The sequence below is a fragment of the Gorilla gorilla genome, chromosome 8 (assembly GCF_029281585.2).
Source record: "Gorilla gorilla gorilla isolate KB3781 chromosome 8, NHGRI_mGorGor1-v2.1_pri, whole genome shotgun sequence".
NCBI lineage: Eukaryota > Metazoa > Chordata > Mammalia > Primates > Hominidae > Gorilla > Gorilla gorilla.
Genome location: NC_073232.2, coordinates 112,303,492 through 112,328,395, shown reverse-complemented (window position 1 = coordinate 112,328,395; position 24,904 = coordinate 112,303,492). Strand labels below are relative to the sequence as shown.

General features: G+C 43.4%; 1 protein-coding gene across 1 annotated transcript in view; it reads left to right on the top strand.

Moving 5' to 3' along the window:
• The window catches only part of CPN1 (carboxypeptidase N subunit 1), a 40,004-nt gene extending 15,384 nt beyond the window's left edge, over positions 1-24,620 (top strand). Inside the window, exons 4-9 of the mRNA XM_019034351.4 lie at positions 1,094-1,276; positions 2,711-2,822; positions 9,276-9,415; positions 11,978-12,077; positions 17,247-17,365; positions 23,587-24,620. Coding sequence (XP_018889896.4) covers positions 1,094-1,276; positions 2,711-2,822; positions 9,276-9,415; positions 11,978-12,077; positions 17,247-17,365; positions 23,587-23,733 — 801 coding nt within the window. The 3' untranslated portion in view covers positions 23,734-24,620. The remainder of the gene's footprint in view (positions 1-1,093; positions 1,277-2,710; positions 2,823-9,275; positions 9,416-11,977; positions 12,078-17,246; positions 17,366-23,586) is intronic.
• The last annotated feature ends 284 nt before the right edge of the window (positions 24,621-24,904 follow it).

Below are 24,904 nucleotides of genomic sequence, written 5' to 3'. Positions count from 1 at the left end.
AGTGTGTTCTACATGTCAATATTACAGCAGGGAGGAAGGAGGTTGAAAACCATCACTGTAAACTAGCATTTTTCAGATTGATTTATTGGAGTCCTAAATTTCTGCTAAGATGACTTAGAAGTCACTGGAGCAGAGGCCAAGTTGGGGCTCTGAGCTCTCCAATCATGATATCTCTTCATACAGAACTTCTCTTTTTTGGCTGGGAATGGTGGCTTACGCCTGTAATCCCAACACTTTGGGAGGTGGAGATGGGCACATTGCTTGAGAAGCTCAAGACCAGCCTCGGTAACATGGCAAAACCCCATCTCTACAAAAAATACAAAAATTAGCCAGGTGTGGTGTTGCATACCTGTAGTCCCAGCTACTAGGGAGGCTGAGGTAGGAGGATCGCTTGAGTCCGGGAGGTGGAGGTTGCAATGAACTGAGACTGCACCACTGCACTCCAGTCTGGGTGACAGAGTGAGATCCTGTCTCAAAAAAAAAAAAACAAAAAACAAAACAAAAAAAACCTTCTCTCTCTCTCTCCCTTTCTCTCTCAACAGACTTTATTTTTTTAGGGTAGTTTTAGGTTCACAGCAAAATTGAGCAAAAAGTACAGAGTTCTCATATACTCCCCACCCCACTCCACCCACCCCACCATCAACATCCCACCCCAGAGTGGTGTGTTTATCACAGTCAGTCATGAACCTACCTTGACTCACCATGAGCGCTCCCAGTCCATAGTTACCTTACTGCTGCTCTCTTGGTATTGTGCATTCTATGGGTCTCAACAAAGGTATGATGATATATAGCCACCATTATGGTATCATACAGAATAATTTCCTTGCCCTAAATGCTCTCTCTTTACCTCTTTTGTATATTGGGATTCCACATAAGATTTCATTTTGAAAAAAGTTCTATACACGCCATTGTTGAAACCATAATTCCAAAGGTCAACATTTCCCCATCTCCACTTTTCATATCCGCCAGGACGCTCACTGTTTCATTCAGACATTTTATCTCCTCAGGCCACTTCCTGACAGACTTACTCTAACCGCCGTTTGTTTGGTAGCCCCAGTTGCCCCTTCACCGCCAACCTCTCGCCTCCTCCCAGGTGGAACCCGAGACCCGGGCGGTGATCCGGTGGATGCACTCCTTCAACTTTGTTCTTTCAGCCAATCTCCACGGAGGGGCGGTGGTGGCCAATTACCCGTATGACAAGTCCTTTGAGCACCGGGTCCGAGGGGTCCGCCGCACCGCCAACACCCCCACGCCTGACGACAACCTTTTCCAGAAGGTATGTGGAGAAGAACTTGGGGCTCACGAGGTGAGCTTAAGGTCAGTAACACAGAACCCTTTTCAGTGCGAGGCCACAGAAAATAATTGAAAATACCGCTTGTTTGTGAGGAGCTTACGGTCTAGTAAATGACATTTGGTTTTGAATGATAAGCCATAGATTCATAACAAAGTAAATACAAAGAAAGCTTTATAGTAATTACCACGATGCAGAAAATACTTAGGCTAATGAGGAGCAAGAAATATGCCCGAAGACTAATAGCACGAGTGTCATTAAATGTGAATTTTTGGGGGGGTCTAAAGTAGAATTTTATGATAATAAATCCATATTAATGAAAAATAGACTGTGATAGTATTAGGTGGGGCCTTAAAGAAAAAAAGAAAAATAGACTACACGAAAAAGGTTTAAATAACAGTTCAAAACGATATGTTAACATTAATTTTATATTAATATATAAAATGGCATAATATAATAAATTTGTAATTATTGGCCTGGTGCTCACGCCTGTAATCCCAGCACTTTGGGAGGCCGAGGCAGACGAATTGCCTGAGGTCAGGAGTTTGAGACCAGCCTGCCCAACATGGCGAAACACTGTCTGTACTAAAAATACAAAAATTAGCCAGGCACGGTGGTGGGTGCCTGTAATCCCAGCTACTTGGGAGGCTGAGATAGGAGAATCACTTGAAGCTGGGAGGCGGAGGTTGCAGTGAGCCAAGATTGTGCCACTGCACTCCAGCCTGGGTGACAAGAGTGAAACTCCGTCTCAAAAAAAAATTATGTACTAATATATTAATATATAATATATCTATATAATTTAAACATTAATGATATTAAGTATTAATCATTAATGAACTACATGGTGAATAGCACATTGTTTTTTTCTCCACTGATCTCACTTTGTCCACTGTATAGTAAATAGTAATGAAGGAGAATTATAGAGTTCAAATATATTCCTCTCCCTGCAACGCACGCCTCTCACCCCCTAAATATGCATTACTTTTACTGGAGAAGTCTTGCCTTACTTACTCCTTGATTTCTTTGACAAAATTCAGCTAGAAAATGGCACAAAAACAAGGGACCTTCAATATCATCTAGTGCAACTCCTCACTTTGCACAAGAGAAAACTCAGCCCCAAGACAGTGACAAAATCAGAATACAGATCTCCTAATTCTAGTCTACCACACATACACTCTCTTAGACACACAGTCACATTCACACACATGCATTTACACATACCCACCTACATATACACACATACACACACACACATACACACGCTGTCTCTATCCCTGATCCTATTTTCTTTCACTAAAGCAAATAATCCACTGTTTATATACCCAGCAGGGCTTCTTGGCTTCAACCTAGTTGTGAGTAGGAGCATTGCCATTTGAGTTGGGAATCATCAAGGTCGTTTTCCTCCTGCTTTTCCTCTAGCTGGCCAAGGTCTACTCCTATGCACATGGATGGATGTTCCAAGGTTGGAACTGCGGAGATTACTTCCCAGATGGCATCACCAATGGGGCTTCCTGGTATTCTCTCAGCAAGGGTAAGGGGAGTCCTGGGAACTGCTCAAGCTGAAGTGGAATAGTGCTCATTTCTCCTTCTAAATTCCCAGTTTTCTCAGGGAAACAATGGGAATAGCATAGAATTTTGCACTCAAGTTGAGATCTGGAAAATGAGGAAGTCTCAGGTTGGCATTTAGTGATCATATTGTGATTCTTTAAAACTAAGGTGGGGATGGCTGGGCACAGTGGCTCACGACTGTTATCCCAGCACTTTGGGAGGCCGAGGAGGGTGGATCACGAGGTCAGGAGATCGAGACCATCCTGGCTAACACAGTGAAACCCCGTCTCTACTAAAAATATGAAAAAATTAGCCGGGTGTGGTGGCGGGCGCCTGTAGTCCTAGCTACTCGGGAGGCTGAGTCAGGAGAATGGCATGAACCCGGGAGGCAGAGTTTGCAGTGAGCCACGGTTGCATCACTGCACTCCAGCCTGGGTGACAGAGTGAGACTCCGTCTCGAAAAAACAAAAACAAAAACAAAAAATAACTAAAGTAGGGACACCTTTTGGTCCTGTAAAACTGGTGGTTTACACAATAGATTAGGGCATAGGAGGAAAATAATGTAGTCACTTGTGGGATCTGAGAGTAGATTGGGTTGAAACTCTCATGCCCATTTATTAGTCATGTGGCTCTGGGATGGATAATTACTTATTCTCTCTGTGCTTTGGTTTCCTCATCTGTAATTAAGAATAATAAGGCCAGGCATGGTGACTCATGCCTATAATCCCAGCACCTTGGGAGGGCGAGAAGGGAGAATCTCTTGAGGCCAGTAGTTTGAGACCAGCCTGGGCATCATAGCAAGACCCCATCCCTACCAAAAAAAAAAAAAAGAAAAATTAGCTGGGCATGGTGGTGCACACCTGTAGTCCCAGCTAATGGGGAGGCTGAGGTGGGAGGATCACCTGAGCCCAGGAAGTCAAGGCTGCAGTGCAGTGAGCCAAGATTGCACCACCGCACTCCAGCCTGGACAACAGAGTGAGACTCCAAAAAAAAAAATAGAATACTTGACTCGTAATTTTAATATGAGTATTAAATAAAATAATACACATAAGGCATTTGGAAATGCCTGGCTTATAAATGGTGTAACTGTATTTTAAAAAGTAGCACAGAGGTATGCCTCACACAACAACGGATGAGCAGAGGAGCTGGCCTGGGCACAACCAGTTCCCCTGAGATACATTGCCTGGACCCTAACTGCCGGGCCCCCACAAGCAGGGGTTTGCCATGGACATTGGCCATTGATAATGTAACCTTCAAGAGCAGAAACCTCCACAGGAGACTTCTGTCTCTATCCCCTGGGCCTTCCCCATGACCAGGGGTCAAGATAGAACCTCTGTTTATGAGCCTTCACTGGATTGAAGAATAGACAAGAGTCTGGAGCAAGAAGCTGAGTTCTTTTAGGAATCATTCTCTAGCACCTGTCTTTCCCCATCCTTCAAATCTGACCTGGCCATGGCCCAGGCAGCAGATTGGTGAGAACTGAGTTGGTGGCTGGTCCTGTGGAGAGCAGAGAGGTGCAAAACTGAGGAGTTGCCGTGTACTGGGAGGGTAGACTGGGGACGAAAACTCGCTTGAATACAAGGCACGGCTGGGCGCAGTGGCTCATACCTGTAATCCCAGCGCTTTGAGAGGCTGAGGTGGGAGGATGGCTTAAGGTGGGAGTTCGAGGCTACAGTGAGCTATGATCATGACACTGCACTCCAGCCTGGGCAGCAGAGCGAGACCCTGTCTCTGAAAAATAAATAAATAAATACATCCGTAATTTTAAATGTTTTTTTAAAGTTACTTTCTTTAGTTTGCATTAGGAAAGCAAAATATTTTTTGCCCTCCAAATTGAAAATAACCAATATACTTTTTCAAATTATGCTTGTTCTTTTTTTCTCTCTCTCCTCCCTCTCCCTCTCCATCCTCTGAGAGAGCAAGGTCCATGCCTCCACTGAGCATCATTGCCCTAAATTAAGCTGGTACAATTCCAAAGTCATTAAATTTATCAAAATGATTCTTCCAACAGTGTGGTCTCTTGATTAGCATATCAGCATGAGCTGGGAACTTACTAGAAATGTACATTTCTAATAAGTTGTACCCCCCCTCGTACCTACTGAATCAGAAACTCCGGGGGTGAAGCCCAGCAAGCTGTATTTAGCCAGAAGTTTCAGCCTTCTAGGTGATTCTAATGCATGGAGAGAACCAATTTACTTATTTATTTTATTCAAGCATTTTTTAATTTTTATGGATACATACGAAGTGTATATATTTATGGGGTATATGTGATATTTTAATACAGGCATGCAATGTGTTATAATTACATCAGGGTAAATGACATGTCCATCCCCTCAAGCATTCATTTCTTTGTGTTACCAACATTCCAATTGTACTCCCTCAGTTATTCTAAAAGGTACAGCAAATTATTGCTGATGGTAGTCACCCTTTTGTGCTATCATTCATTCTTTCTAACTATTTTTTGTATCTATTAACCATCCCCATTCTCCCCACCCCCACCATCCTTCCCAGCCTCTGGTAACCATCCTTCCTCTTTATTTTCATGAGTTCAATTATTTAAATTTTTAGTTCCCACAAATGAGAAAGAACATGCAAAGTCTGTTTTTCTGTGCCTGGCTTCATCCCTGTTTTTGCAAATGACAGGATCTTATTTTTTTTAATGACTGAATAGTACTCCATTGTGTATATGTGCCACATTTTCTTTATCCATTCATCTGTTGATGCACACTTAGGTTGCTTCCAAATCTTGGCTATTGTGAATAGTGCTGCAGCAAACATGGGAGTGCAGATAACTCTTCAACATACTGATTTCCTTTGTTTTGGGTATATACCCAGCAGTGGGATTGCTGAATCAACTAGTAGTTCTATTTCTAGTTTTTTGAGGAACCTCCATACTGTTTGGAGAGGGCCAATTTAATAGGCTGTAGTTATTATTCTTCAACTTTCCCCATTCTTTCTGTAACAGCTGCTTGCACTCATCAGCTTAAAAAGTAAGTGATAATTTTTTTCATCTTCATTTATTTATTTATTTTGAGTTGGAGTCTCTTTCTGTCACCCAGGCTGGAGTGCAGTGGCTCCATCTTGGCTCATTGCAACTCTGCCTCCCGGCTCAAGCGATTCCCCTGCCTCGGCCTCCCAAGTAGCTGGGACTACAGGGACCCGCCACCACACCTGGCTAATTTTTGTATTTTTAGTAGGGACGGGGTTTCACCATGTTGGTCAGGCTGTTCTCAAACTCCTGACCTCAAGTGATCCGCCCGCCTCAGCCTCCCAAAGTGCTGGGATTACAGGCATGAGCCACCATGCCCAGCTTCATTTTTATTGTGGTAAAATATACATAGCATAAAATTTACCATTGTAATAATTTTTAAGCATATGATTCCGTATTATTAAGTACATTTGTGATGTTGTACAGTCATCACCAGCACTCATCTCCAGAACTCTTTTCAGCTTGTAAAACTGAAACCCTATACCCATTAAACAATAACTCTCCATTTCCCCTTACCCCAGCCCCTGGCAACCACCATTCTACTTTTTGTCTTTATGATTTTGACTGCTCTAAGTACCTCATATAAGTGGGATCATGCAATATTTGTCTTTTTGTGAATGCCTTATTTCACTTACCATAATGTCCTCAAAGTTCATCCATGTTATGGCGTTTGTCAGAATTTCCTTACTTTTTAAGGCTGAACAATATTCCATTGTACGTTTATACCACATTTTGTTTCTCATTTATCCACCAATGGACACTTGGGTTGCTTTCACATTTTAGCTATTGTGAATAATGGTGCTACAAACCTGATGTGCAAATATCTCTTTGAGACCCTGATTTCTGTTCTTTTGGATATATAAACCCAGAAGGGGAATTGTTGGACATAAGGTAGTTCTATTTTTAACTTTTTTGAGGAACTGCCATACTGTTTTCCATAGAAAACACCACCTGTGCATGGGAGTTTCAATTTTTCCACATCCTCACCAACTCTTTTTTTTTGTTTTCTGATAGTAGCCATCCTAATAAGTTCAAGGTAATATCTCACGGTAGTTTGATTTGCATTTCTCTAATGATTAGTGATATTGAGCATCTTTTCATGTGCTTATTGGCTATTTATATACCTTCTTTGGAGAAATGTCTATTCAAGTCCTTTGCCCATTTAAAAAATCAAGTTGTTTGGGTTTTGTTGTTGTTGTTGTTGTTATTGTTATGTTTTAGGAGTTCTCTGTGTATGCTGAATATTAATATCTTATCAGATATATGAATCACAAATATTTTTCCCATTCCATGGTTGCCTTTTTACTCTGTTGACATTGTATTTGTTTGTTTGTTGGTCTGTTTGATTCTGTCGTCACCTATTCTGTCCTAGAGATACTGTCCTTGGGATGAACAAAATTTTTCCATTTTCATGAAGTCTAATCTGTGATTTTTTTCTTTTGTTGCCTGTGTCTTTGATTTTATATCCAGGAAATCATTGCCAAATCCAATGTCATGAAGCTTTTGCCCTATATATTCTTCTAAGAGTTTTATAGTTTTGGGTCTTACGTTTAGGTTGCCAATCTATCTTGAGTTAATTTTTGTATATGGTGTTAGGTAAGGCTCCAGCTTCATTCTTTTGCATTTGGATATCCAGTTTCTCCAGCACCATTTGTTGACATGACTGTCCTTTCCCCATTGAATGGTCTTGGCATTCTTGTCAAAATTGCTTTGACCATATATGCAAGGGTTTCTGGGCTGTCTTCCTTTCCATTGATCTATATACCTGTCTTTACACCAGTACCACATTGTTTTGATTACTGTAGCTTTGTAGTAAGCTTCAAAATCAGAAATTGTGAGTCTGTAGCTTTGTTTTTCTAGCTTTGTTCTTCTTTTTCAAGATTATTTTTGCTCTTCTGGGTTGCTTAAAATTCCATATGAATTTTAGGATGGGCTTTCTATTTTTGCAACAAACATCATTGGGATTTTGATAGGGATTGCGTTGAATCTGTAGATCACTTTGGGTAGTACAGACATTTTTAAGTGGATAATTTTTAACCCAAATGAAATTATAATGTAAATAACCATCCTAATAATGAGAAACATATTAAAAAGTAATTGATTCAATTGAATAATGTGGAAGATCAGAACAAGCAAGTATTTTATAGAAAAAGAAGAAAATATAGCTGTCTTCTGCTTCTTCAGGAGTCTGTTTTTCTGGGATGGGTATTTTCAGATTAATATTGTGTTCTTAGATAGGAGAAGGGATGTGAAAGCAAAATATTAATCTCATTCCTGACCTCCCAGGTCTGAAGAACATTGTAGTTTAAGGAGAAAAATCTGTTCTTTTAAAAACAGGTCATGTGCATAGTCTATAGTAAGGCACAGCTAATATGCAGACTTTGGAAATGTTAAAAGGGACAAGAAGTGAAATTCAGTCATGAAATGGAAAAAAACATAAAGGATGAAGATGACAAAAGGGGCATTTATGAAGAGAGGAAACTGCAGAGAGAGAGGCATGTGAACTGGGAATTTGGGAAAAATTTTATGGAGGAAAGAAAGAAATAGAGGTCAAGAGGTAGAATAGAAGTTGATGAAGAAAAGAAAAAAAGAAGGTAATGAAGGGGGTGCTGGATGTTTCCAACACAAAGAAATGATAAATGTTTGGGAGGATGGATATTCTAATTAGCCTGATTAGCCTGATTAGCCCTCGCCAGAGTTCACTGTAAAGCTAACCCAGCATTAACCTTTTACGTTAAAGACTAAGAGAATCATTATCTCTTTACAGTGAAATGCCACAGCTAAATACCACTCTATGACCTACTATCATCACCCCAATACTCCTCACGTTATTTCTCATCACCCAACTAAAAATACTAAACACACACTGCCATCTGCCCACCTCACCAAAATTTATTAAAATAAAAAACTACAGTAAGCCCTGAGAACCAAAATGAACGAAAATTTATTCGCTTCATTCATTACCCCTACAGTACTAGGCCTACCCGCCACAGTACCAATCATCCTATTTCCCCCCTTACTGGTCCCAACCTCCAAATACCTCATCAACAACCGACTAATCACCACTCAACAATGACTAATTCAACTCACCTTAAAACAAGTAATAACGATACATAACATTAAGGGACAAACCTGGTCCCTTATACTAATTTCCCTGATTATTTTTATTGCCACAACTAATCTCCTCGGACTCTTGCCCCACTCATTTACACCAATCACTAGACATGTGTCTATTGAAACGTCACTATGCGTGCCCCATGAATATGTACATATTATTATGTGATGTACATGAATATGTACACATTATGTGCCAATGAAATAAATAAAATTAAAAGGTAATTCCCAAATAAATAAAAACAGAAAATTTTAAAAAGAGAGAGAGAGATGAGATGGGGCATTGGGTGGGAACCTGGTTATGGAAATCTGCTGCTGCCCTCTTTCCCTTAGGAATGCAAGACTTTAATTATCTCCATACCAACTGCTTTGAGATCACGCTGGAACTGAGTTGCGACAAGTTTCCCCCCGAAGAGGAGTTACAGCGGGAGTGGCTGGGTAATCGGGAAGCCCTAATCCAGTTCCTGGAACAGGTAAAACCTCATTTGTTAACTCTCATGTTTGCAAAAAGAGAAGTGCTTCTCAATGGCAGGCAAGGTGTTTCACTGGTTCAGGTCTGACTTTTGCTCTGACTCAGTCCAGTAGATCTGGGTGTCTTCTTCCATTGAGATTTATTCATTCAACATTATTGAGCAGCTGAACACAGTGGTTCTCACCTGTAATCCCGGCAGTGTGGGAAGCTGAGATGGGAGGATCACTTGGGCTCAGGAGTTTGAGACCAGCCTGGGCAACATAGCTAGACCCCATGTCTACTAAAAAAAAAAAAAAATAGCCAAGCATGGTGGCATGCTCCTGTAGACCCAGCTACACAGGAGGATGAGGTGGGAGGATCACTTGTCTTGTGCTGGGAGGTCAAGGCTACAGTGCGCTGTGATCGTGCCATTGCACTCCAGCCTGGGCAGCAGAGCAAGACCATTCTCAAAAAAAATTATCAAGCACAACTATTTGTCAGAAACCGTACCATATGCTGTGAATTATGAATAAATAAGCAAATATCCCCGCCCATATGGAACTTACCTTCTAGTGAGGAAAGACAGGCAGTAAACAATAAATTGTATAACATGTTAAAAGAGAAATGCTATGAAGAAAGTCTCACAGAGGAGGTGACATTTAAACAAAAATTTCAAGGAGGTGAGGGACAGAAACATGCAAATATCTAGGGGACAAAAGGGTTCCTTGAAATGGACACAACTGCAAATACAAAACCAACAAAAAGCATATGAAAAATGCTCAGCACCACTAATCATTAGGGAAATGCAAATTAAAACTACAGTGAGATTCCACCTCAAATTGATTAGGATGGCTGCTATCAAAAAAACAGAACTTCACAAATGTTTGCAAGGATGTGGAGAAATTGGAACCCTTGTGCACTATTAATGGGAATGTAAAGTGGTACAATCATTATGAAAAACAGTTACTGGCAATTCCTCAAATAATTAGAATTCCTATGTGCTCCAGCAATGCCACTTTTGAGTATATATTCAAAAGAACGGAAATAAGGGCCTCAAAGAGATATTTGCACATCCATATTTGTAACAGCATTATTTACAATAGCCAAAAAGTGGGAGCAACCCAGTGTTCATTGGTGGATGACTGTATAAACAAATGTGGTATATCCATACAGTGGAATATTATACAGCCTTAAAAAGGAAGGAAATTGTCTCCAGGTGTGGTGACTCATGCCTGTAATCCCAGCACTTTGGGAGGCCAAGGCGGGCGGATCACCTGAGTTTGGGAGTTTGAGACCAGCCTGACCAACATGGAGAAACCCTGTCTTTACTAAAAATACAAAATTAGCTGGGCATGGTGGCGCATGCCTGTAATCCCAGCTACTTGAGAGGCTGAGGCAGGAGAATCGCTTGAACCCGGGAGGTGGAGGTTATGGTGAGCTGAGATTGCGCCATTGCACTCCAGCCTGGGCAACGAGAGCGAAACTCCATCTCAAAAAAAGGAAGGAAATTCTGACACATGCTACAACATGGATGAATCTTGAGGACATTATGCCAAGTGAAATTAGCCATCCACAAAAAGGCAAATACTGTATTATTCCACTTATATGAGGTACTTAGAGTAGTCAAAATTATAGAGATGAAAAGTATTGATAAAATGGTGGTTGCCAGGGGCTGGGGGAGGGGATAATGGAGAATCATTGTTTAATAGATATAGAGTTTCAGTTTTTTAAGATAAAAAGAGTTATGCAGATGGGTGGTGGTGATGGCCGCACAACATTACAAATGTTTTTTTTTTAGATGGAGTCTCACTCTGTTGCCCAGGCTGGAGTGCAGTGGTGTGATCTAAGCCCACTGCAACCTCCGCCTCCTCAGTTTAAGCGATTCTCCTGTCTCGGCCTCCTGAGTAGCTAGGATTACAGGCGCCCACCACCACACCTGGCTAATTTTTGTATTTTTAATAGAGACGGGGTTTCACCATGTTGGCCAGGCTGGTCTCAAACTCCTAACCTCAGGTGATCCGCCCACCTCGGCCTCCCAAAGTGCTGGAATTACAGGCATGAGCCACTGCACCTAGCTAAATGTATTTAATAACACTGAACTGTACACTTAAAATGGTAAATTTTATTTTATGTGTATTTTACTATAGTCTGTCACAGCAAATAACAAAAATTAAAAACAAAAAAAGAAAGAAAGAAAGAAAAGAAAGCCAGGACACCAGTGTGGCTGGACTGATCTCAGAAGTAAGGGAGAGAAAAGGTGGTTGGAGATGGGATCAGAGAGCTAACAGGTAGCTTTACAGACAGACCATCACAAGAACTTCAGCTTTTGCTCAAAGTGAGTTAGGTTTTGAGTAGGATAGTGACATGATTTGAGTCAGGCTTTAACAGGAACGCTCTGACCACTCTAATTGCGAAGAGATTAATTGGGGCAGGGAGAGAGGCAAAGAGACCAGTTAAGGGACTATTACCATCGTCTTTGTGAAGATAAAATGCAAAAACATAAGAGAAAGGGCTTTGAGACTCTAAAACACTGTACAAATGGTACAAATGTTTTATGATCATAACTATATACTTGTTCCTGCAGGTTCACCAGGGCATCAAGGGAATGGTGCTTGATGAGAATTACAATAATCTCGCCAATGCTGTCATTTCTGTCAGTGGGATTAACCATGATGTCACTTCAGGTAGGTGGTCACTGCTTAGGGCTAAGAAGGAAGCGTTCACTCCTGCATCTTCTTCAGCATAATCAAGGGGCCAGTTTGTAAGCTGGTGAAACCAGCAGGGGTGTCAAGGATGCTGGGAGTGGGGGGGATGGAGGAAAGAAGGGCAATGAAAATGGAGACAGTAAATTAAGAGGCTGAATCAAACAACCAAGATGTTTTAATGGAAAATCTTTTGTTTCTGATGCAAGCAATCCCTGAGAGGTCAGGACCAGGAAAGACTGATGTAAATGTAACTTCTCATCAGCATTCAGGAGTTGCTACCACATACAATTTTGTTAGGGGTATTTTCTGGGCTTAAGCCTGTTAATAGCTCACATACTGGTGTGAAATCGGGTAGAAAGAGGACTGTGAAATGGATAGTTAGCCTTGTTGCTGACTTGGCATTTCCCTACACCTCCATTGGGAAAGTTAGCAAGATTCTTTCCATCATAGGCTTACTGTGGGGGCAAGATTGATGGTGGAGGCGGATCTTAGAGCTACCTGGAACCTCCTAGAAGGTTACAGAATTATCTCACAGCAGAATGGTGTTGTAAGCTGACTCAGCCCAGCTTGATCATGCACAACTCGTAGGATTTTTTTTGTTTTATTTTGCTTTTAATGCATAACAGTGGCTACAAATGGTTATGGTTACAGGTAGGTGAGATTTGCCTAAATCCCCACTGTTTTTTCTTTTTCTTTTTTCTTTTGAAAAGGAGTCTCATTCCACCATCCAGGCTGGAGGGCAATGGTGTGATCTCACTGCAACCTCTGCCTCCTGAGCTCAAGCCATCCTCCTAACTCAGCCTCCAATGTAGCTAGGACTACAAGCATGCAACACCACATCTGACTAATTTTTTGTGTTTTTTGTACAGATGGGGTTTCACCATGTTGCCCAGGCTGGTTTCAAGCTCCTGGACTCAAAAGCCTCCCAAAGTACTAGGGTTACAGGTGTGAGCCACCACACCCAGCCCTCCACACAACCTTAATACTAGCAAGTCTCACCTGAATTTTACTACACTAACATTTATTACCAAGCAGCCATTTCCAATTCCTACAATCTGTTTAAGCTGGATGAACTCTCAGCTTTCTGTCCTTTAAAGTGATCTCAGTGCATCTTACATGAAAGGTTCATTCAAGGCAAAGGTAATGTCTAAAGGCAGAATCCTGTAGCCTCACAGTGAAGTATCAGACAACCAGAGCCTGTTAGCCAAATGTCTGGACACAGGACTGTTTAGGAATCCAAACTCAGGAACCATCCTTTTTATTGTTTCTTCTTTTTCCGTTTTTTACAGAAATGTTTCTGAGTCGTAGGAATCATTCTTATGAGCACAGCCTTCTTCAGGGCTTGCTAGATTCTTTCTAGCAAGGTGATGGGGTCTCACTATGTTGCCCAAGCTGGTCTCAAACTCAAGCAATTCTTCTGCCTCAGCCTCCCAAATAGCTGGATTACAGGGTCTCACTCTATTGCCTGGGCTGCAGTGCAGTGGTGCAGTCAGGGCTCACTGCAGCCTTGACCTTCCAGGCTCAGGTGGGCCTCCCTCCTCAGCCTCCCAAGTAGCTGGAACTACAAGTGCATACCACCATGCTCAGCTAATTTTTTTATTTTTTATTTTTTATTTTTTACAGAGACAGAGTTTTGCCCTGTTGTCCAGGCTGGTCTCGAACTCCTGAGCTCAAGTCATCTGCCTGCCTCAGCCTCCCAAAGTGCTGGGATTCCAGGAATGCACACCTGGCTTTTGCTAGATTTTATGCTCTATCCAAGCAAGTGTGGGAATGTCTCTAAAACATTCCAGCCAATCAACATATATTGCTGGGCACAGTGGCTCATGCTTGTAATCTCAACAGTTTGGGAGGCTCAGGTGAGAGGAACACTTGAGGTCAGGAGCTCAAGACCGGCCTGGCCAACATGGTGAAACCCCTGTCTACTAAAACTACAAAAATTAGCTGGGTGTGGCCAGGAGCGGTGGCTCACACCTGTAATCCCAGCACTTTGGGAGGCCGAGGTGGGGGGATTGCCTGAGCTCAGGAATTCGCAACCAGCCTAGGCAACATGGTGAAACGCCATCTCTACTAAAATACAAAAAATTAGCCAGGTATAGTGGCATGTGCCTGTGATCCCAGCTACTTGGGAGGCTGAGGCAGGAGAATCGCTTGAACCCAGGAGGTGGAGGTTGCAGTTAGGCAAGATCATGCCACTGCACTCCAGCCTGGGCGACAGAGTGAGACTCCGTCTCAAAAAAAAAAAAAAAAAAAAAAATTAGCTGGGTGTGGTGGTGTGGTCTGTAGTCCCAGCTACTCGGGAAGCTGAGGCACAGAGGCATGAGAATCATTTGAACCCAGGAGGTGGAGGTTGCAGTGAGCCGAAATCACGTCTCTGCACTCCAGCCTGGGCAGAGTGAGACTCTGTTTCAAAACAACAATAAAAACCAAACATATTAAACCCCACTAATTTTTCCAATAAGTGCCACTTTCACCGGCCATTGTGTTAATTAACAAATTATTAGGCTGGGCACAGTAGCTCATGCCTATAATCCCAGCGCTTTGGGAGGCCAAGGCGGGTGGATCACCTAAGGTCAGGAGTTCAAGACCAGCCTGGCCTACGTGGTAAAACCCCGTCTCTACTAAAAATACAAAAAATTAGCCAGGCGTGGTGGCAGGCACCTGTAGTCACAGATACTCAAGAGGCTGAGGCAGGAGAATCGCTTGAACCCAGGAGGTGGAGGTTGCAGTGAGCCAAGATTGAGCCATTGTACTCCAGCCTGGGCGACAGAGCAAGACTCCATCTCAAAAAAAAAAATTTTTTTTTTCATTTCATCAGGGAAAAAACCCATTGTAAACATTCATTATATTACTTAGCAAAGCATCTAGTGTTGATGAGAGAGAAAGCTAACTGAAGCCCTCATAGTAGCTGCATCTGGAATGGGGCCTTTCTGATACAACACTCGCTAACCACTTCAGGATTCATGTCCCCAGTTAAGAAAATGACAACCCCTGGGGTGTCATTTCAACTATCCAACACATGTACTTTGCTGAAGTATTTTAAAGTAAATTACAGGCATTTAATAGGGGGCAGAAAAAGACTTCTTCATTATTGTTTGTCTCAATGTTTATTGTATTTATTATTTCCAAATATTCATTGCTATATACTTAAAATGAATTTTAAAATCACTGTCATAATTGAGTCTAAAGGGGTGGAAAGTCATTAGCCAAAATGCACTTTCCTTGTTATAGAAAAACAGGCTTCTTTTGAATTTTATTTTTCCCTTGCCATACTTTTGAAGATCATAAAAGAAATTTTTTTTTGAGGCAGAGTCTCGCTCTGTCGCCCAGGCTGGAGTGCAGTGGTATGAGCCACTGCAACCAGCCCAATAGAAGAAATATTAAAAATAAGATTCTCACTCGGCACAATGGCATATGCCTGTAATCCCAGCACTTTGAGAGGCTGAGCTGGGAGAATTGCTTGAGGTCAAGAGTTCAAGACCATGCTGGTCAACATAGCAAGACCCCATCTCTACAAAAAATAAAAATAATAAAATTTACCAGTCACAGTGGTGTGTGCCTATAGTCCCAGCTATTCAAAAGGCTGAGGCAGGAAAATTGCTTGAGTCTGGGAGTTCAAGATTGCAGTGAGCTATGATAGCACCACTGCACTCTAGCCTGGGCAACAGAGTGAGACCCTATCTCAAAAAAAGAGATAGGACTCTCAAAATCGTATCTTTACTGGTCATGTAGTCCAGCCTTCCCATTGAATGTAAGATTACACCCATATAACACCGCCGACAGCTTTTTGTCCAACCCAGGGCCTCCATGTTCAGTGGTGCAGGTTTTGCACTGTACATCTGCGTGGCCTTTCCAGGCTTCTGATCTAGTCTGTGCTTGAGTGCTCTGAGTGCTCACAATTTCATAAAGCAGTCCATTCCTTTTTTTGTAGCTCTGTTTCTCTCAACAGATTTGTTTGTTTGTTTGTTTGTTCTATTTGAGACAGAATCTTGCTCTGTCACCAAGGCTGGAGTGCAGTGGCGCGATCTCTGCTCACTGCAGCCTCCACCTCTCACGGTCCAGCAATTATCCTGCCTCAGCCTCCCAAGTAGCTGAGACTACAAGCATGTGCCACCACGCCTGGCTAATTTTCGTATTTTTAGTAGAGATGGGGGTTTCACCATGTTGGCCAGGCTGTTCTCAAACTCCTGAACTCAGGTGATCCACCCACCTGGGCCTCCCAAAGTGCTGGGATTACAGGCATGAGCCACCGCACCTGGCCTCAATAGGTTTTATTTCTGTCTAGCAAAATCTGCCTCCCTGCAACTTAAACCCATACTTCTCATTCTTATTTCTTTAGGTAGACATCATTTCTTCACAGTGGCCTTTCAAATATCAAAACTGTGGTCTCATGTAGTTTCTTTATTAGGCAAAACATTCACAGACCTTTCAACCTTTCCTCTCTCCTAGTGATCCTTTACTGGAGGGGAGTTTGTATTAAACTACAGGGTCTAGAATTACATTTAACATGTTCAGTGTAGAGCACAGTAAAACTCCTGCTTCGTAGGAGCTGAGGCCGTACTCCTATTAAGATAGTCCACAAATGATTTAAATCTTTACTAGTTTCATGCTATTAAGAAAAGCCAGGCTGGGGGCAGTGGCTCATGCCTATAATCGCAGCACTTTGGGAGGCTGAGGCGGAAGGATCACTTGAGCCCAGGAGTTTGAGACCAGCCTGGGCAACATAGTGAGAACCGGACTCTGTTTATTTATTTTGAAAAAGAAAAGACGGCCGGGCTCGGTGGCTCATGCCTGTAATCCCAGCACTTTGGGAGGCCAAGGCTGGCAAATCACCTGAGGCCAGGAGTTTGAGACCAGCCTGGCCAACATGATGAAACCCCGTCTCTACTAAAAATACAAAAATTAGCTGGGCATGGTGGCACGCACCTGTAATCCCAGCTACTTGGGAGGCTGAGGCAGGAGAATTGCTTGAACCTGAGAGGCAGAGGTTGCAGTGAGCTGAGATCACACCACTTCACTCCAGCCTGGGTGACAGAGCAAGACCCCGTCTCAAAAAAAAAGAAAAGCCAACCTTGTAGTCAGATAAAAACCCTAGCTTATTTGGGACAGATTTTTAATCAGTAGACTGAGTTATATCTTTGTGACTTTCAGGTGACCATGGTGATTACTTCCGGCTGCTGCTTCCAGGTATCTACACTGTTAGTGCCACAGCACCTGGGTATGACCCAGAGACAGTAACTGTGACCGTGGGTCCTGCAGAACCAACATTGGTGAGTTAGGCTGAGCTTGACTGTGCACCGTAGAGATCACTTATACAGTCTTTTTTTGGAGGACAGTGTCCTGCTCTGTCACCCAGGCCGGAGTGCAGTGGCACCACTGTGGCTCACTGCAGCCTCGATCTCCTGGGCCGAAGCAATCCTGCCACCTAAGCCTCCCGAGTGGCTGGGAGTGAGTATAAGCGCACACCACCATGCCCGCCTAATTTTTCTTTTTTTAGAAAAAGGATTTCGTCATGTTACCCAGGCTGGTCTTGAACTCCTGGGCTCAAGTGATCTGCCTGCCTCAGCCTCCCAAAGTGCTGAGATTACAGGCATGAGCCACCACCCTTGGCCCTTGCAAAATCTTAAGTGATTGCACAGCTCTAATCTTTGCCCAGCTTCTTTCTTTTACTGTTTTTTAAAGAATTAATTGCTCGCACATCCTAATTTTTGTTCTGTCACTCTCCTGTTATATCCTTCCTCACTTCCTTTCGGCTTTTCCTCTTCTGTCTAACATAGCATAGTGATTTAAAGAACTGTCTAGTTCTAAATTCAGCTCATTTGCCCACAGACCTTGGACAAATTACCTAATCTCTCTTATTCTCAGTAAATTGGTAATAATAGTGCCTCCTTCACCAGAGGCTGAAACGAGAACATGCACATAAAGCCTTTAGTATGCAGGGGCCAAATCAACTCTCAAAAGGCAGATTAATCGGAGAAAAGCCATACCAATTTATTTTTATTTTATTTTATTATTATAATTATTATTGTTATTTTGAGAGGGGGTTTCGCTCTTGTTGCCCAGGCTGGAGTGCAATGGCATGATCTCGGCTCACCGCAACACCCGCCTCCCAGGTTTAAGTGATTCTCCTGCCTCAGCCTCTTGAGTAGCTGGGATTACAGGCATGTGCCACCATACCTGGCTAATTTTTGGTTTTTTTTTTTTAGTAGAAATGGGGTTTTTCCATGTTGGTCAGGCTGGTCTCGAACTTCTGACCTCAGGTGATCTGCCCACCTCGGCCTCCCAAAGTGCTGGGATTACAGGCGTGAGCCACCATGCCCGGCCTGTTTTTTGTTTGTTTGTTTGTTTTGTGTGAGCATACCAATTTATTTAACGTGTATACACAGGAGCCTTCAGAATGAAGGCCCAAAGAGATACAGGGGAAGTTGTCCACTTTTATGTGTAGGTTCAACAAAGTAGGTACAGCTAGGTAATAAATGCAATTGGACAAAAAAAGTATCAGCTAATGCTATGCACTGAGTGAAGAAATCTAGCAAGGCCTATCTTTCCAGATTCTTCTGGGCTCTCTGACCATGAATTTCTTCCTTCTGGGTGTGGGTCAGTACCCTCTCTGGAAAGAGGGACTCATGACCTATAGTCAAACAAGGTAGGGTCTTATGACCTACAGTCAAACAAGGGAGGTCAGATATGTCCTCCTCCTCCTCTCTTCCTCCTCCTCCTCCTTCTCCTTGACCTACAGTCAAACGAGGTAGGTCAGATATCTCCTCCTCTTCCTTGTCCTCCTCCTCTTCCTCTTCTTCTTCTTTCATAGAGACAGGGAGTGTCGCTGTCCCTCAGGCTGTGCACTGGCGTGATTATGGCTCACTGCAGCCTCAGACTCAAGAGATCTTCTGCTTCATCTTTCCAAGTAGCTGGGACTACAGGCACATGCCGCCATGTCCAGCAAATTTTTTTTTTTTTTTTTTTCAGACAGAGTCTCGCTCTGTCACCCAGGCTGGAGTGCAGTGGCTCAATCTCGGCTCACTCCAACCACTGTCTTTTGGGTTCAAGCAATTCTCCTGCCTCAGCCTCCCAAGTAGCTGAGATTACAGGCATGTGCCACAATCTCCAGCTATTTTTTGTATTTTTAGTAGAGACAGGGGTTTGCCATGTTGGCCAGGCTGATCTTGAACTCCTGACCTCAGGTGATCTGCCCACCTCAGCCTCCCAAAGTGCTAGGATTACAGACGTGAGCCACCGTGCCCGGCCATTTTTATTTTTATTTTTTGAGACTAGAGTCTTGCTCTGTTGCCCTGGCTGGAGTGAATGGCACATTCTCGGCTCACTGCAACCTCCGCCTCCCGGGTTCAAGTGATTCTCCTGCCTCAACCTCCCAAGTAGCTGGGACTACAGGCATGCGCCACCACGCCCAGCTAATTTTTGCATTTTTAGTAGAGACGGGTTTTCACCATGTTGGCCAGGCTGGTCTTGAACTCCTGACCTCAGGTGATCCACCCTCCTCGGCCTCCCAAAGTGCTGAGATTACAGGCGTGAGCCACTGCACCCGGCCTAATTTTTGTTATTTTTTGTAGAGACGGGTTCTCTGTGTAGCCCAGGCTGGAGTGCAGTGGTACAGTCATGGCTCACTGCAGCCTTGAACTCCTGGGTTCAAGAGAACCTCACACCTTGGCCTTCCAAAGCACTGGGATTACAGGCGTGAGCCACTGTGCTCCCTCCGCCTAGACTGTGATCGGCCTAAATCTGATGGTTTCTTTAAGACCAGTTTTTACAGAGAAGGCAGCGGGCTTGCATTCTTTTGTGCCACTGGCAAGGACTGCCACCAGAGGGCGCTCTACCATCCCTTCTGGTGCTCCATGGGCCCTGATCTTGCTTTCCACTCATGCCGCAAAAAGCCAGCTACTCTTCAAGATTAAACTCTCCAGGGCTTTCTTTCTTTTATAGATAGGATGAGAAGCAAAGAACTTTGATTTTACAGCCTGGATCTTTTCAGTTTTGGTTGTATGAAGATCTCAGAGCTAACAGAGCTCAGAGATCGTAGACACTAATCCTCAGATTTCTCAAATGAGGACAAAATAATGAGGCAGTCCTATTTAACGGACATCTACAGATCTCATTTCCTAAAAGTCAGCCTTTCCTAGGGCCGCCTGACTCCTTCTGTACACAACCCTTAGTAGACCCTCCCACCACCCTTCCCTATTAACACAATGCAGTCCAGTCAAGCTTGTCTTTTACTATTTATTGAATAAGTACTATGTATGACATGATATGAGAGCTTTCCAGCATTATCTCATTTAACCTTCACAACAACCCTGTGAGGTAGATGCAAGTATGCCCATTTGTGGCTTAGAGAAGATAAAAGAAACTTGTGTAATATCACATAGCAAGTGGTGGGAGTCAGGATTCGAACCTATATCAGGCTCTCTGGCTCCCTTCTTAGCCAATGTGTTACTGGAACTCATACTAAGTGTACAACCTGTGTTTGTAGCTCCTTATTGTAACACAAGGATCAGGAGAAAGAACTATGCTTTAAGTCCTTTGAGAATTTCCAGATAGTTTCTTCCTCTATCCCCTCCCCTAGTCCCATCTCCTAAATAATGTAAATTACTTCTGCTTACAGTTGCAGGAAACAAAGAGTAAATCTTTCATTGCAGCCTATTAGCTGATCTGGGGTCCTCTTTCCCTTTTTTCTTGTTATATCCTAAAATTGAATGACTGTTAAGCAGCTACATATATAAGTTTTGCATTACCAGCAAGTCTGTTCAACGCCAAATTCAAACAACTGCACGTCCTCTTGAGTAACACACTCAATTTCAAAGGATTTTGCCCCCCTTTTCACATATTCTTTAAATAAATTAACATAACCCATCATTATGTCAAATATACTCAGAGGAGAAAAGATGTCTGTCATTTGGATACAATTTCCAGACACAGTAACAACTAAAAACCCATTTATTGATCACAAAGGAGTCTATCTCCCTTCCCAGTCTAAAGCAGATATCCATCTGTCTGGGAAAGAAAAAAGGAAAAAAATATTGCCCAGGTGTGGCGGTTCACACCTGTAATCCCAGCACTTCAGGAGGCTGAGGCAGGTGGATCACTTGAGGCCACGAATTCGAGACCAGCCTGGCCAACATGGCGAAGCCCTGTCTCTACTCAAAATACAAAAATTAGCCAAGTGTGGTAGCGCATGCCTGTAATCCCAGCTACTTGGGAGGCTGAGGCAAGAGAATTGCTTGAACCCAGGGGGCGGAGGTTGCAGTGAGCCGAGATTGTGCCACTGCACTCCAGCCTGGGTGACAGAGCAGGACTCCATCTCAAAAAAAAAAAAAAAAAAAAAAAGATTGTTTACTACAGAGTTTCCAGCTTTAAAATGTCTCGGCTGGGTGCGGTGACTCATACCTGTAATCTCAGCACTTTGGAAGGCTGAGGCTGGCAGATCACTTGAGCCCAGGGGTTTGAGACCAGCCTGGGCAACATGGAGAAATCATGTCTCTACAAAACAGTTCAAAAATTAGCCGGGCATGGTGTCATGCACGTGTAGTGCCAGCTACTTGGGAGGCTGAGGTGGGAGGATCACTTGAACCCAGGAGATGGAGGCTGCAGTGAGCCGTGATTGTACCACTGCACTCCAGCCTGGATGACAGAGTAAGACCTTATCTCAAAATAAAAATAAAATGAAATAAAATATCTTCCGGGGCCCAGTGTTCTCTTTGCTTTTCCCCAAGGCCTTCCACATGTCACCACTCCTTTCCTTTTCCTCTGTCCTTGCCTCATTTTCTTGTCTCTCTTCTCTCTCATTTTTTTCTGTCTAGATTCCTGTTACTAAATAGGAATTGGTAAATAATACAGCACAGTTGGCTCTGATTCTCCCCTTCCCTCCTGGAGGAACTAGCAGAAAAACTGGCTATCAATTTTTGCGGAAGGGGCAGGAAATAACCCTACAGAGAGGCCTCTTAGTCAGTGACATGTTTTTTAACTCCCAGCTGGCTTCAGGGGCTCAAGCTGTTCCAAGGGTGGGAAAGCCCAGGCCTGCCCCAGAGGAGTGTGGTTAGGACACTGTGCCACTCCCTCTCCTTCCTCTTCAGCCTGGGATAGTTCTACGGCTCTTCCACACCCAGAATGTCCCACATTTGTCAGTGAAAAGTATCTTTCCATCTGCGTGCTGTGGCCAGAAGAGAGGTTGCAATGTAGTGCTTGAAAGGATGCATTAACACACATGGAAATTTCCAGTTTAAGAATCCAAGCAGGGTGTGGTGGCATGTGCCTGTAATCCCAGCTACTCAGGAGGCTGAGAGGCTGAGGCAGGGGGATCCTGAACCCAGGAGTTTGAGTCCAGCCTGGACAACATAACAAGACCCCATCTCTAAAATTAAAAAAAAAAAAAAAGTAAAATAAATCCCTAAGTCCATACCAACACTCTTTATCATCTCTACTATCTTTGAAGTCAAACAAGTAGGCAGAAGGTTTAGTTCTGAAGCATGGTGACACTTACTGGCATGCCTGAGCATGGCACCTGTGAGTCACCCAGGCAGCATAAAGAACATTGTTACAGCACTGTCAATCATGGCTCTTGTCCTAAGTGGCAGTATTGGTAAAATCATATTTGATGTGTAGATATGTTTTTCTTTCTTTTCTTTACTTTTTTTTTTTCTTTTTGAGATGGAATCTCACTCTGTCACCCAGGCTGGAGTGCAGTGGCATGATCTTGGCTCTCTGCAACCTCTGCCTGCTGAGTTCAAGCAATTCTTCTGCCTCAGCCTCCCGAGTAGCTGGAACTACAGGCATGTGCCACCAGCCCAGCTAATTTTTTTATTTTCAGTAGAGATGGGGTTTCACCATGTTGGCCAGGCTGGTCTCTAACTCCTGATCTCAAGTGATCTGCCCGCCTCAGCCTCCTAAAGTGCAAGGATTACGGCCACCGTGCCCAACCTAATTTTTTTCTTTTTAAAAAAAAAAATTTTTTTTTTTTTTTTGAGATGGAGTCTCGCTGTCACCCAGGCTGGAGTGCAGTGGCAAGATCTCAGCTCACTGCAGCCTCCACCTCCTGGGTTCAAGCAATTCTACCGCCTCAGCCTCTGAGTAGCTGGGACTATAGGTGTGCACCACCACACTTGGCTAATTTCTTTGTATTTTTAGTAGAGACAGGGTTTCACCATATTGGCCGGTGTGGTCTTGAACTCCTGACCTCAGGTGATCCACCGCCTCAGCCTCCCAAAGTGCTGGGATTACAGCCATGAGCCACCACACCCAACCCATCTTTTTCTAATACATGTAAAATCAATGTATATTAAGTTCATCCAGTCACACTCTATCTATCACCAATGATTGCATACCAATTTTGGGGGAACGTTAGCCAAGTCTATATGACACCACCAGTGCTTCTCTGGGTCACTGCTATAATAATTTTCCCTAGTACCCAGCCCTCAGAAACTGGAACTATGGCAAAAGATGGTCCAAACGGATCTCGTAGCTCCTGCTTTTTTTCTTCCAGGTTAACTTCCACCTCAAAAGAAGCATCCCTCAAGTAAGCCCTGTGAGGAGAGCTCCCAGCAGAAGGCACGGAGTCAGAGCCAAAGTGCAACCCCAAGCCAGAAAGAAAGAAATGGAGATGAGGCAGCTGCAGAGAGGCCCTGCCTGAAACCCACAGTGCCAGGCAACCCTTCAGAAAGGCTTTGCTCCTGCTCTCAGATCAGATGAAGCATTCTTTCTATTTTATTATCTGGGACATATTTAAATACAAACATATTCAGAACAATTCGGAATGGTCTCCGTCTGTTCCAGGAGTAAGCCATCTCTAGGTCATCATGAAAAAAATTAGGATCTATTGAAAGGTGATGTGGTGGCCGGGTGTGGTGGCTCACATCTGTAATCCTAGCACTTTGGGAGGCTGAGGCAGGTGGATCACCTAAGTTCAAGAGTTCGGAACCAGCCTGGCCAACATGGTGAAACCCTGTCTCTACTAAAAATACAAAAAATTAGCTGGTCATGGTGGCATGCACCTGTAATCCCAGCTACTCAGGAGGCTAAGGCAGGAGAATCACTTGAACCTGGGGGGTGGAGGTTGCAGTGAGCTGAGATCGCACCACTTCACTCCAGCCTGGGCAAAAAAGTGAAACTGTGTCTCAAAAAAAAAGAAAGAAAGAAAAGAAGGCTGATGTGGTAGTACATACATCTAGTGGTGTTTGGTAAGGTTTTTCCATTCTGAGAGTCTGGTTTAGGCTCCATGCCAGTCCACACTGCATCCGGAGACTGGTTCTGGCTGGTTGGCAGCTGCACCTCCAGAATCTAGCACAGAGTTTGCAAAAGAGTTAGTGCTCAGTGAAGATTTCTGAACCATGTCTGAAATGCTGAAGTAAGTGATCCATCATTGATGTTGTTCCCATAGCAAAATTAGGTGACCAGTTCTTCTGAAATCCCAGAGGATCATTTCAGCAATAGCCAATAGCATCTTAATAAGCAAAGAATTTGACATGCAAATACCTAGTGCCATGGCTACCCTTCTTTGTACATGGACATTTAATAAATATGCATCTTTCAAAACATTTGCTGGATATGGAAATATGTGCAGCTGCCCCTAAGGCATGGCTGCATCCTGGCTCTGTCCCCAGCACGACATAGCACTCTCCACCTCTTTGAGTTCCCCAGGAAGAACCCATTTGCACTAAAAACATTATTGAGCAAAGTAGATGTTACTAAAGATTTTGAAGGGATGTGTAGTCTTTCATCACCTACCTTGCAGCACTCAAGTTTACAAACCCTCACTGGGCATGCGGGGGTTCCTGAGTCCCCTGTGGGAAGTGGTTTTTTGC